This window comes from Cetorhinus maximus, chromosome 16, assembly GCF_964194155.1.
Source record: "Cetorhinus maximus chromosome 16, sCetMax3.hap1.1, whole genome shotgun sequence".
Taxonomy (NCBI): Eukaryota; Metazoa; Chordata; class Chondrichthyes; order Lamniformes; family Cetorhinidae; genus Cetorhinus; species Cetorhinus maximus.
In genome coordinates, this window is record NC_135894.1 from 77,196,916 (window position 1) to 77,211,859 (window position 14,944).

Sequence of the window (14,944 nt, forward strand, 5' to 3'; positions counted from 1 at the left end):
GTCAAGGCCCTAAGCTCTGGAATTTGCCCTCTGAACCTGTACCTCTCCTTCCCCCTTTAAGATGCTCCTTAAAACCTACCTCTTTGACTAAGCTGGTTTGGTGTCAAATTTTGTTTGAGAATGCTCCTGTGAAGCGCTTTGGGTGTTTTATTATGTTAAAGATGTTATATATGTTATTGCTGTGACTGGTAGCTTCAGAATCAACTCCAACCTGACGGAACTGAATTAACTTCAAATTTAGCCCATATGATGGAGTGAGTTCTACAACTGCACTCACACATATTGCTCAGACCACTGCCCCAGGCCATTGAATTATAAATGCATTGAGAATGTAGGTGGAATTATGTTCACTCTCAAAGCAGTTAAAACATCCCATGTTTAAGTTTACTTAATAAATTAAATTTATCCTCTTTTTATAGACTCTTTTTAGATAAACAAAATTCAATGAGTTAAACGAACAATCAATAAATAAGAGGGGGTAAACATCCCCTGATGGGGAACTGTAACTGAAACAGAACGTCAAAGGAAACTTACAGAATCAAATTAAAATATCATTACCGGGAGTAATGATGCACCTCAGCCCCCACCGGCCATGGAAACGCTCTAACATAAATTACACAAATTTTCCTTGCACAAAATGAGCAGCTGTTGGCAATGTTTCTGCTCAGTTTCAACTCGGGGACCTGTAGCATGTTAGCTGGATGTGATAACCACTACACTACAGAAACATTTGATTTTTTACTCAAAGGCAATTAATACCCATCACCTGTTTCTCTTAACCTTAATATAATTGACATGTCATTAACAAACCTTAACAATGCAATTGACAAGACATTACCAGTGACACTGCCTTTCTGCAAGGATTTCACAGCTCACTGCTTCACTCCAGAATCAGAACTGAGTCAGATTCCAAAGCTACACAGAATGTAAAGCACAAAAATAGACTAACCTGTCCAATTGCTAATATTCCACAAGATCTTCCTTCTACCCTCATCATCGTAGTCTATGACAGAAAGCTCTCTTTTGCATTGACATCAAGAGGCTGCATAATTGGATTTTTAATTTGTTTTTTTTCTATCAAAAATTGCCATGTATTTTATGCAAATTCCATTTTCATGTCACATTTGTTTGTGTTGTAGGAGAGGAGCATGAAAGGCAGAAAAGCGATGATAACAGTGCTACTGGTATAACATTGACATCAATGGCCAATGAAGAAGGGGATGGTCTTCATTATGTCATGTATCGTCACTCCTCTGATACCTGCTCAAAGGTTGATACACTTGAAATGAGAATGAGTATGCTGCAAGACGGAGCAATCAACTATTCGTATGTTACAAGTGCAGAAGATGAGAAATCTGTCACGAGCATAGGGTGCTCAGATGGTCAGGGGGATTATGATGTACGCCAAAATCTACCTCTATACAAAAATTCAGCTGTGATTGCTGCACCAAATTCACTGGAAAACGACAATAGACGATACAGTTTGCATAGGACTTCTAAATGCTCACCATCCTTGTCACAGCAACTAGAAAATAAATCCAGTTCTATCACATCTGAACCCGCAGAATTTCAAAATAGCAGCATCCAACTTAGTTTAGATAATATGACTGTTCCATTCCTGTTCTATAGCACAATGGAGTGGGAATACACACCATCCACTCCAACAGAAGATAAGTACAATAATGGCAACAATGATGTAGTGAGCTGTCATGTCTCTGAAGTCAGTAACACATTTAAATGCAGTGAAAACTTGGATGGAGGGTTAGAGTCAGAGGGAGTGGTTGAGGAAAATACCAATAGCACGGTAAATATTGAAATTATAGAGGAAACCTCTATAATCCAAAATAATATCATGCCAGCTGCTATTAACTTAGAGGAGCCAGCCTCCATCTGATAAAGTTAGAATCTGCTTCATCTGAAATAAGCTCAAGTTTTTGACTACTAAAAGACCTGCTGATTTTCCATATTTTGCAACTTTTCTTTCAGAAAAGATTTAAAAATCTATCGAAGCGTTAGGACACAACTGTAGAATAAAAAAAATTGTTAGGTTTTGAGTGCAGAAATGCAACTGTGGTCCTCACAGGATAGACTCCAGTTTATGGTTACTGATGGACAATAGTTTTCCTAAATTGGATAGGATTCCTGATTCACAGTATACAGATAAACCAGATCCGAGTGACGGCACATTTTAAACTCGTGAAATATGTGATTATAAATGTGAGTAGTTGAATGTGGATTTAGTTTAAGGCTCCTACTATCACAACCTATTCCACTCTCACCTGCTATGGACAAGGGCATGCCACCTCAACCCTGACAATTTAGATATGTTTTAGAAATTAACATTCACCCCAAGTATTTTTGTGGATTTGTTTGCAATATTTTAACAAAACACTTTTATTCAAAAAGATATTTTGATAAATATTATGAATTTTGTACTCTTTATAAGGTATAATTTGAAGATGTCACTTGCCATGTGGCTTCCTATATGCCAATAACTCATCGCCACCCCTATTTGTATCTATATAGAATATGCAACATTGATGTGCTGGGTTTTGCTGAAATTGTCTAGCTTCTCTTGCCACCATGAAATGAAATTTCTAAAATAACATAGCCATTTGCCACGTGGTCCAAAATCCAGTGGGAGCAATTCTGAGCTGTCACCTGGCCTGTTTATACTGGAAAATAGGGCCAGTTGACAAGTGATGATATAAAAAGAAACTTGCCCACCTTTGTGCCACCGTGTACCGCTTGAAGGTTTTCAAGTAGGCCGTTAAGTGGGCATTTAGTGGTCCCACCTGTAAGAGGCAAGAGCCTTATTAAAGTACTTAAATTGAATTCCCACAACCAGTGGCATTCCTGTGTGCCAAAGGTTGGAGCTTATGTCACGCATGTGGCAACTATTGCTACTGGGAATTGAAGTTGTTTATTTTTAAACAGTTATTTTTGTGGGACCAAGGTAAAGACTGCTCCTGACCTGACAAAAATCTCAAGGCCTGCTGCTCAGTGGCTTCTCCCAGACTGTCCCCACTCATATGGGTTCTGACACCTGGCCCAGTCCCATGCAGGAGCCTCCAGATTGTCCACCCCTTCTCTCCAATGGCAAGCTGTCTGAGCGTGCACTGGCATTGGCAGCTCATCCAAACTATTTAGATGAAGCTTGACCATGAAAATGATTCAGGGCTTTCACTGGACCCATCAGGCAGGCATAGCACACAGCTCATCCATTCTGCAGGTTGTTTCCCTCCACCCTTTTTTCAAAGTACGGTCCTTTTTTTAGTGAATTGACATTTTAGGTTTATGGTATGTTCGTGCTGAATGATCCAGGATAGTTTGATGATCTGGGATCAAAAGGTACAGTATTTGCAAGTCATATGGGAGAATGGGTGGATGGGCTGGAGGAATGGCTGCTAGATTGTGGGAGAGATGGACCGAGGTGTTGTAGATTTGTATGCTTTGGGGTTGATTGTTCCATAACCAATTGTGTCATAGAGTAGTCTGCAGATGCAGTCTGATTAGAGTGGGAGCATTAATCCAGGTACTTTAGGCTTGAAAAACCTTGGGCTGCTTTTTATGAGCCCCTGCCGGGCGTGTTCCTGGTGGGGGCGCAGCCCACGCCCCATTTTCCCAAGCCACCCCAACCTCGCCGCCATAATACGGGGGGTGGGGAGGGTGGACAGGCACTGAAATGGCATCCTGTCTGCCATATTGAAATAGATAATCAGTGTCAATCAGGCTTGTTAGTAAGCCAGTTGTCCCTGATAATATGCTGCCCACACCATAAAATGTTTGGTGTGGGCAGCTGAATGGAAGTGGGCAACCTGATTTTTCTTTTAAAGTTGGATGGGCAGGGGAAGATTCTATTTAATTAATGGGCTTAGCAGCCCTCTTAATCGTCCCACATCCACCCGCCGACTGAAATATTGTGCGAGTTCGCAATGACTTCAGGATGCTCGCCCAACGTCATTGCACACTATTTTTCTCTCGTTTGGGTCAGGCGTGTGCCCGCCTGACGAGGGAAAATTTCTGACCATGGATCCATTGGGCTGCCCTCCTCATTGTTGCAGTCCTGGTAGCACCCACTAATGCGCTCTTGGCGCTGCTGGTTCTAATGGAGCTGTCGGCTAATCGGATGGACCGGCAGCTCCAGAGGGTAGGACTTTCTCCCTGGTGAGCGATGCAAGTCCTACTTGGTCCTTGTTAAGCCCGCCCACAGTGCATTACGGCTGCAGAGTGGGCCTGCATGGAACAAGTTGGCTCCACGCTGACTTTGCTTCTGGTGAGGTGAGCTGTATGCCACCCCAACCACCCCTCCCACCCCACTTTATTCAGCCCCTTGTATTTCCTTTTTTTACTGATTTAAAAATGTGAAAGAGCTTTGTAGTTTTTCTGAGGGCAGGAATGGTCTTTGAATTTCAGAAATTGCATAAACATAATAACATCTCTAATACAATTAAATACCACTTTGGTTATTCCCATCCACCATGTGTTCAGATTGTAAATTAAGAATGGCTTTACTTTGGGGACAGCTAGCTATACCAGTTTTGGGTGTGCATCAAGACTTAGGTTGCTGAATAAGGCCCAATGATCATCATGCTGAAAGACCAGAATGAGCACCTTTTTGTTTTCATTTGCTTGTCACTGATCTGTCACTGCTGCTCTCCCTCAGTGGGAACAAACACCTGTATGGCTAAATAAAGTACAGTTGTAACTGCAGCCATAATTTTTTATGCTTTTGGAATTTTGAGATTTCATATAGCTAATTTAATATTAAACCTGACTACAATTGTTCTCCATTTCAACTTTTTATGGAAGTATCTTATTTTGTTGTGTACCATGTGATGTTTCATAGAAGTAGTTTGAAATGCAGTGCAAAGGCCTGAAAGTAAGAGTCTTCTGCTGGCCCAAATTTTAGTTCAATTCATGTTGACAATTTGATGGCTTTCCGATTACCAGTTCCTTAGCTCCTTGTCTCCTTATAACCATTGTCCCTTCCACTGCTATTGATTTGTCTATTGTAAACGTGAAATAAAGTGCATAGACTACATCTGTTTTTTTCAAAAGCACTCATTTGAAAAATCAAAATTCCTCTCCTCTGTGATTATAACCACTTATTTTCCTTTAATTGAATTATCCACTAATGGAAAAGGTGAGCTTTCCTACCACAGCAAAACATCATAAAACATTCAGACCAACACAGATTGGTCAGTCGACCACATTAAATAACATAGTATCTCATGGTAGTAATAGCCTTTTGGCTACACCATTCATTAATTCATGTCCAGGGAGCAAAACCTTATTGGAATTGATAAAGCTGTCATCCAACCAAAAATCAATAAATGTTTTACAAGCCTGCATACAATTTATTTAAGTGCGTTGAATATATTATCTAGGACAGGTGCACGTGTTTGCAGTGTACAGTGTGTTGCACAATATTTCATATCCTTAGACCATGGTATTAGTCTCACATGGCTGAGCATTTTTTGATTTAAGGCTTGAGCTGTATCTGTTGACCCCGATCTAGTTCCATCAGTGGGACAATCGACTAAAATAGATGATCTAAAAATCATCTGTCATTCATTAAAAATAAGCCTTCTAATTAAAAATGAAGGAAATGAGCAGAATAGTTATCAAAATTCACACTTGCATGAGAAAAATGAGCATTTTATCATATATATTTAAACTGGGTTAAATTTACCTTACTCTTATGACCCAGTTCATCAAAATGGATACAAAAATGTTGTTTAAATAATTTATCAAATTTAGCATGGCTTTAAAAAAAAAACGTATCTTGGTAATCAATCCACATCTCATTCCCACGGTGGTATAGAACAGCTACGATCAGCAATATAACCAAGGAGTTGTATGCTGATAATTTGGTATTCGTCAGTTGTGGTTGCATTATGTATTCTTCAATTTTATTTTGAAGAAGTATTGGAATATTGAATTTTGAATATATTGGGTTTACTGTGCGCATGAATTTCATTTAAGTTATGAAACATCATTATAAAAATCATATTACAAAACTGGATTTTGATCATTTTCTTAAAATAGAGTGGACTCATTTATTTAAAGAGATGAAGTTAATTCATAATGTTTTACTTAAAATAAGGTGGACAGCCTGTGCCAAAAATGAAACCTTGGTGTTTAATATAATTTGGCTTTAATTGTGATTCATTGTCACTAATGGGAGCCTCACTCGGTCAAAAGCAAAATCCTGCAGTCTTATAATTCATCTGCAATTACTTATCTCTAAATATAACTAGTTCTTGCCTTTAACCCATCTTTGAATTAGCAGTTATGTTTGTACTGTATGCAGTTACACAAACATTGACACAATATGCTTTGCAGGAGACACATGATGGATTCATTGGCACGTTTCAAAAAAGAGAACAAATTGGTTCAAATTGTTCGTTCAGAGTTAACAAGATTTCAGCATGTGTAAAAAAGGTATAGCTTAAGCAAAAATGAAAACTTCCTATGATTGCCATATGGTCTGGTACCTTGAAAGGATGTTAGTGCTTATGAAGCATTAAGCTTCAAACAGCTGGGATTGTGTATGTGATTGTTATCATAGTCATCTGTCTAATTATACAGGAATGCAGCAAAGTCCATGTTATGTTTTGACAGCTCAGTTCACGGAGTTCCCTTAAGGCTTCCAATTAGACTCTGGAAAGAGGAAATACTTGTAGAAATGATTTTGTGTCAAACAAATAAATTTTTAGAGTCATTACTGCACTTATTCCCAGTCATATTTGAAATACTATAAATATCTTTAAATGCTGTTTTCTAACACTGGTACTGTTTGAATTTGTAATATAATTTGGCAATTTTTGAGAATTTCTGGCAAATGTAGAGACGGCACAAATGTATTATTAAACATGCAAACAGCAAATCATATGTGATGCTAGGTAACACCCACATGAAAGTTAAAATATTATTTTAAGATGATTGGCATAGAGGTAAAAATCATCTTATGACATGTTCTTCTTATGTTCTGATATTTAGTTGTAAATGTGTAAATAATTCCACAATGCAACAGCAACATCTGTGTAATATTGCAATTTCAGGCCTGTAACAGGTTTTTAGAAGGTGAGTTAAGATATAAATGCTTTTAAAATTTTCCTTAATTACTTTTGATGCAGACTCTGTAAAGGATGTAGGGCTTTATTTTTCAGTGAACACAAGTGGGTTTACAAGGTTAGGGCCACAGTGTTTTGTTTTTTTAGTAAACCACCAATCCTTGTTTTGAAACCAAAATTCCGGCCGGGATCGAAACAAAAAAGTTTTAAAAGCCTTTTGCTCTGTACAGGAGGGTGAAGAGACACCACTATTCTAGTGAAGGCTTTAAAAACCTACACTGTTACCATAGGGATGGTCTCAGCTAAACCTCATCCACAATGATGGTGAATGATTTTGATGATCTTTAGAATGGCATGAATCCTGAAGAGTTTCAAAAGTGAGATCTCAGTAGAAAATCTGTTTGAAGATTGACCTTTCAAAATTCTTCAGCAACATTTTAATTGTAAGGATTGTGGTGGATATAACCTCAACCTGTATACTGGGTGTACAAATTGACTTGTTCACTAATCTGGATTTCTATCTTGCAGAAATAAAATAACTCAAAATAGTTAATTCAGTTGCTTGAATGTAAACGCATTAGTTTAAAATATTTAGCTTCTACCTTCAAAATCAAAGTCCATCAAACAAAAGTACTAGAAAGCTTTCCCCCTCCGAATCCATCTGGTTCACTAGTGTTTAGGGAAGGAAATCTGCAGTCCTTACCTGGTATATGTGATTCCAGACTCTCAGCAATGTGGTTGGCTCTGAAATGGCCTAGCAAGCCACTCAGTTCTCAAGGGCAATTAAGGATGGGCAATAAATGCTGCCTAGCCCAGCGACATCCCATCCCATGAACGAATATTAAAAAAAAACCACACAAGTCAATCAATATATGCAAGGAAAAATATATTGGCAGGTTTTCCCATCCTACCACCCAAAGAGTCATGGCAGCCCAGTAGCCATTTAACGCTCCGCCTCAAGAGTCCCAGCAGCACCATTTTTTTCTTTGTTCTTTCATGGGATATGGGCATTTTTGCAAGGCCATCGCTTATTGCCCATCCCTAGTTTCAGCCTTGAAATGAATGGTTTGCTAGGCCATTTCAGAGGGAAGTTAAGAGTCAACCACATTGCTGTGGGCGGGGAGTCACATGTAGGCCAGACCAGGTAAGGAAGGCAGATTTCTTTCCCTAAAAGGGCATCAGTGAACCATGTGGATTTTTACAGCAGTCAATGAGTTTCATTACTGAGACTGGGTTTCAATTCATTAATTAAAAGTTTAATTCCTATAGCTGCTATGGTGGGATCTGAACACGCTTCCCAAGAGCATTGGTCTGATCCTCCAGGCCAGCGATATTACCACTACGCCACCATCTCCCCCATTAGTAGCCATGGCCAGGACTGGAACTACAAAGCCCCAGATTCTAAGTCTCAGAGTCCAAGACCAGATAATGTGAGGGCGTCTTACTGCGGGGAGCGGGGTGAGGCTCAGGGCAGTTTTTATTGAGAGGCCAGAGGAGGAGGGAGTACACATGAGGTTGGGAGGGGGGGTGGGGGCTGAGGGGAGGCAGACTTTAGAGGTCGGAGGGGGCACAATGTGGAAAGGGGGCTCTTGAGGGAGGCACACCCATTCCTACAGGGTGATGGTGATCTGCAGGTCTTCCCCTGCCCCCGAACTCCACAGGAAGCAGCTCTTAAGTGGTCGATAATGGGCTTCAATTTGAGTGAGGGTGGGCATGCCTTACCTGCCCCTCAAAATTGCAGATAGGTCGGGGGTGTGCAGGAAGGCAGCGGGAAGGCCACCTGGGGAATTTACGGGCTCTCCCCCACCTGCAACCCCACTCTGGCGGGGAACCGTAAAATTATTCTGCCCTGTTTCAGTTGTGTACTCTTCATCAGAATTCAAAAGTAAGAGATCAATATTGCTGGAAAAAAGAGACATGCTGTCGAAGTATTTTGTTTTGCAGTCATCTGAATAAATTCGCAAGAATCCTCATATCCTGATGAGTCCTCATTAAATTTGTATGTAAACAGGTTGATCGAAAATGAACAATATAACATGCCATTTGGAGCTGGAAAATTCAAATTGAAAAAAACCGTGAGCAAGTTCTAATTAACCAATCACTAATGATTACTAAATATACACAAAAATAGAATATTTGCTGAATAATTGATAAGAACATATAATCCATAATATTCCCTGTTCATTAAAATGTTGGTGGTGCATTTAAGCATGGCAGTGGTGGCTCATTTTCATCTTTCTGCTTATTATTGTGAGATACCACAGTACACTGAAGTTATTTGCCCTTGAGTATTTTTTCAAGCATTTACTAAATGTTTTCCTACTTTGAATTGAAGTTACTAAGACAGATGTTCAGTCATTAGTACCATGCGGCATCTGGAGGATCAGTTAGGAAGTCCAATACTCTGTCATTAAATCACTATAATTGGCCACATGCATCATGTTTGAAAAATAAGCCACTGGCCCTGTATCCAAATACAAGGTGGAAATTTAATCAATGCATGTGATTATTTGGTGTCCTTATTGGTCAGAATCCTCAACAAATAATCATATATATTTGCATGCAGTGCAATAGATTGGAGAGTAGCAAATACTTTATAAGATTTGAAAAAAAAAGTATTCCATTTTGTAAGGTTTACAATGCAGGACTATTGTCCACTGCCTAATATTTGAATATGGAACAGAATTAATGGTAACTGAACAATGTTACAGTCTATGGTTTCTCATCCCCTGACTGAAGTAAGAAGAAAGTATGGCAGTGGGTGTCAGCAGTAATAACTTAAATTTCCCCTCAAATTTTTAATTGTGTAAATCATATTATTCATCGCAATATTGCATGAGTGTATTGTGTTAAGAATTCATATTTAAATTTGAGTCATTTTACTTACCATTTGTCAACTGGTCAATCTAAAAACAAAGTCTGCAATGATATGGATCCAGGATCAATTTTCTTGACTGACCAGCTTTTCATTAATATTTTCAGTCTACGACAAATGGGGTTAAAGCCTATTATTTAGGATGGAACTGATGAAAGTGAAATGGTGAGTGCACTTACACCACAATGAGACTGCTAGGCACAGTTTGGAAATCAGTCAGGCAATACCTAGTTCAAAACAAAAACAGAATTGCCTGGAAAAACTCAGCAGGTCTGGCAGCATCGGCGGAGAAGAAAAGAGTCGACGTTTCGAGTCCTCATGACCCTTCAGCAGAACTGAGTATAGTTAGGAGAGGGGTGAAATATACCTGGTTCACACTGAACCTGCCTGGGTAGCGCTCTAACTTTTCTGCCCAGGAAAGAGCTTTGTGCATGTATGGATACTTTTATGCTCATTCTTTATAGTTAAAATTTTAAACGTGTATAGAGTTAGGGGTTAGAGTCCCAACTTACCAAATATTTACTGTTTGAAAGTGGAAGACCAAACACTTAACATTTATGCTTAAACATTGCATTGGATTGATAATACAGATGATGCAAAATGGAAATGGTATATGACTTCTTCAAAGGAATCTCATCCCACTATGTTCAGAAATTGGGTCCTATGCCTGATTAATACCACATATTTACTATCGATGCAAGATGAAAACTGCTTTTCACTGATGCAAAACCAGGGCCTTGTGGAACTTCTACAATCCATATGCTATAGGTATACCCAGAATAGGTAGGGAGTCCAGGATTCTTATCCAGTCACATTGACAATGAAAGTACAGTGATATATATTTCCAAGTCAGGATGGTGAGTGACTTGAAGTGGAACCTGCAGGTGGTGGTGTTCCCATGAACTGCAGCCCTTGTTCTTCTAGGTGATAGAGGTCATGGGGTTTTGAAGGTGCTGTCGAAGGAGGTTTGACGAGTTGTCGGAGTATATCTTGCAGATGGTACTCACCGCTACCGTGGAGTGCCAATGATGGAGGGAGTAAATGTTTAAAATGCTGAATGGGGTGCCAATCAAGTGGGCTACCTTGTCCCAGATGATATGAGCTTCTTGAGTTTTGTTGGAACTGCACTCACCCAGTAAAGTGTGGAGTATTCCATCACACTCCTGACTTGTGACATGTAGATGGTGGACTGGCTTTTGGAATCAGGAGATGAGTTATTCACCACAGAGTTCCCAACCTCTGACTTGTTCTAGTAGCTACAGTATTTATGGGGCTGGTCCAGTTAAGTTTCCATTTAATAGTGACCACCAAGATGTTGTTGATGGTGGATTCAGCAATGGTGATGCCATTGAATGCCAATGAGAGGTGGTTAGATCCACTTGTTGGAGATGGTCATTGCCTGGCATTTGTGTGGCACCAATGTTACCTGCCACTGTCAGCCCAAGCCTAAATGATGTCCAGGTTTGCTGCATGCAAGAACAGGCCGTATCATTATGTATGGATTTGCGAATGAAACCGAAAACTGTGCAATTATCAGTGAACATCTTATGATGAAGGAATGGTCTTTGATGAAGTAGTTGAAAATGGTTGGATTGAGAACATTACCCTAAGGAGCTCCTGTAATGATGGCCTGGGGCTGAGATGATTGACCTCCAACAAAATCATTTTCCTTTGTGCTAGGTATGACTCCAGCCAGTGGATTGTTTCCCCCAATTGTCATTGACTTCAATTTTACTGGAGCTCCTTGATGCCACACTCGAGCAAATGTCAAGGGCAGTCACTTTCATCTCAGCTCTGGGATTCAGCTTTTTTGTCCATGTTTGGAACAAGGCCCAAATGAGGTCTGGAGCTGAGTGGTATTGGCAGAACCCAATCTGAGCATTGGTGACTAAGTGCTACTTGATGGCACTGTCAGTGACTCCTTCCATCATTTTGCAGATGATTGAGAGTAGAGTGACATGGAAATAATTGGTCAGATTGGATTTGTTTCACTTTTAATTGACTGGACATACCTGGTCAATTTTGTCAGCTGGATGTCAGTCAGTGTTGTATCTGTGTTGGAATAACTTGGCTAGGGTTGCAGATAATTTTAGAGCATATGTCTTTAGCATTACAGCTGGGGTGCTGTCAAGGCTCCTAGCCTTTTCTGTATCCAGTGTGTTCAGACATTTCTTGATATCACGTACAGTGAATTGAGTTGGTTAACAACTGGCATCTCTTCTGGGGTAGGAGGCGGCAATGGATCACCCACTTTGCGATTCTGACTAAAGATGGTTTCAAACGCTTCAGTCTTGCCCTTTGCACCTGCTGAGCTCTGCCATCATTGAGGATGTGAATGTTCATGGAGCCTCCTCCTCCTATTAGTTGCTTAATTATCCACTATCATCATGACTGAATGTGACAGGACTGCAGAGTTTTGATCTAATCTATTTGTTGTGGGATCACTTCCCTCTGCCTATCGTTTCCTGCTTCTGATGTTTACTATACATGTAGTTCTGTGTTGTAGCTCCACCAGGTTGGAACCTCATTTTTATGTATGTCTGGTATTAATGGTATGTTAATTATATTAGGATACACTGGTGAAGGGCATTGTTTAATTAAGTACTTTGTGCACATATAAATAGGGGACACCTGGGAGACTGTCAGAATTTTTCGCTGAATAACGGGTGCGCCCACAACCTGCTCGAGCATAAAATAGTGCGTGATGATGTCAGATGAGTGTCCCGACATCATCGCACATTCGCAATATTTTGGATGGTGAGTGCATGCTAAACTCGGAAGCACGCCTGCCAGTAACTGAGAGCAATTAAGCCCATAAACAGTGCAATTAAGAGATTTTTCGTTGCCCGTCCATTATGGTTGGCAGGCGGGCGAATCAGCCAAATGGCCATTGCATTTTTCAGGAAACCTCAACCACAGGCGGGATGAGGTTTCTGTGATAAATTAAAATTAAAATAAATTTCGGTGGACAGCAATTTCATTGCCTACATTTTTGGGTGACTGATTATGAAACTTGGGCACTTTGTTCCGGTTTCTGTGACCTTTGTTTTAGGCTGTTCAGGTCTTCAGCTCCCTGAGGCAGCTCTCTGCCTTCATGGAGCTTCCTGTGAGTGCTCACCCATGCCTGCACTGACGTCAGCACTTGCCCTCTTCCTGCCCCCACCCCTCAGCAGCGCTGAGCCTTTCAGTGCATACTTCATGCTGGGTGGCTGTTAATTGGCCAGCCAGAGTGAAATTGCGGTTGGGGGCCGATCACGGTCAGCGATCTGTTCCCCGGCCGATCCCAGACCCACCGATTGCACCTGCCCACTGACTTAAAAATCCTTCTCTGTGCGTGTGGGAAGAGCTGTAAGACTGATCAAAGTCAATAAACTCTCAGTAAAGAACAGCTCTCTGTCTTGGTTTTGACTTTGCCAACCAGCTTGGATTCTATTAACACCTGGTATTGATGGTAATGGTGGGTGAGGTTATTTCAGATCATGAGGTTACAGATTATAATGGAATACAATTCTGCCGGTCTGATTTCCAAGGTTCCCCATGGATGTCCCATCTTAAACTGCTAGATCTATTCTGAATTTATCCCAATTATTATAGTGGTAGTGCCAGACAATACGTTGCATGGTGTCCTAAGTGTGCGGATGAAAATTTTTCTGCTGAAGGACTGTACAGCGGTCTCTCCTACCAATAATGCCATGGATAGATGCATCTTTAACAGGTAGAGGACGATGTCAGGTAGATTTTTCCTTTGTTCCTTCACCACCTGCTGCAGGCCCAGTCAACAGATATATCCTTCAGGACTTAGCCAGCTTGGTTCAGTAGCGGTACTACCAAGCCACTTTTGGACATTGAAGTTCCCCCACCCAGAGTATATTCTATGCTTCTTCCAGGTGGTGTTGAACTGATCAATTGTTTAAGAGGGATTAGTAAATGATAATCAACAGGTTTCTTTGCCTAGGCTTAATCTGATGCCATGGGTCTTTAGTGATCTAGAGTCCATGGTGAGGACTCAGAGCCAGTCCACCTGTATAGCAGTGTGCCACCACCTCTGAGTGAATTTGTCCTGCTGATGGAACAGGACATACCCAAGAATGATGATACAGGAGTCTGGGATATTGGTTGAAAGGTATGATTTGTCTGAATAACCATCATACTGTTGCTTGGTTATTTTGTGGGACAACTCTTCCGATTTTGGCACAAGTCCCCAGACTTGAGGACTTTGCACAGTTGAATAGGCTGGGTATGTCTTCATTGTATCTGATATTGGGTGGTTCATTGAGTTTTATTCTTATTTGACTTTTTCATAGCAATCTGATGAAACTGAGTGGCAAGGTAAGCAACTCCAGAGAGAAATTAGTAGTCAACTATACTGCTGTGAGTTTGGAGTTAAATGTCGGCCAAACCGGGTAAGGATGGCAGATTTCCTTCCATGAAGGATATTAGTGAACTGGATTCTTTTAATGAAAATCTGGAATTTTCAGTGTCACCATTACCGAGACTATCCTTTTATTCAAGATTTATTTAATTAATTGTATTTATTTTCCCAGCTGCCATGGTGGGATTTGAACCGACATTTCCAGGTTATGAATACAGACCCCTTGATTACTAGTAACATAGGCCTGGATTTTCATCTTTGAGCCGGGTAGCGGGAGCTAAAGAAATTCCTGGCTTTGTGCGTCCACCTTAGGAGAAAGGGCTCACTGGGTTGGTGGGGGGGTGTGGTGGGGGTGGTGGCAGGGTGGGGGTGGTGGGGGTGAGGTGCAGGCTGCAGTCATGCCAGCCGACCCAGGAAAGAGCTTGTAGCTAGCCATAAGTCTGCTGGGTGCTGACGCGGGCTGTTTAAAAGGCCCACCTTGATGCTGTGGGACATTGTCCCAGTTCTAATGAAAAATAAGGCCCTCAACCCCACACACTCCCATGCCCCATCCATGTCATCTCATAACCCCATGCCAGGTAATCCCTCACCCACACCCATGGCCTCTAATGCCAGGCT

At 40.9% G+C, this 14,944-nt stretch overlaps 1 protein-coding gene across 1 annotated transcript in view; it reads left to right on the top strand.

Moving 5' to 3' along the window:
- LOC144691728 (proto-oncogene tyrosine-protein kinase ROS-like) overlaps positions 1-3,889 on the top strand; it is a 119,180-nt gene extending 115,291 nt beyond the window's left edge. Inside the window, exon 14 of the mRNA XM_078560133.1 lies at positions 1,140-3,889. Within this exon, the coding sequence (XP_078416259.1) occupies positions 1,140-1,894 (755 nt within the window). The 3' untranslated portion in view covers positions 1,895-3,889. The remainder of the gene's footprint in view (positions 1-1,139) is intronic.
- Positions 3,890-14,944: the final 11,055 nt, after the last annotated feature.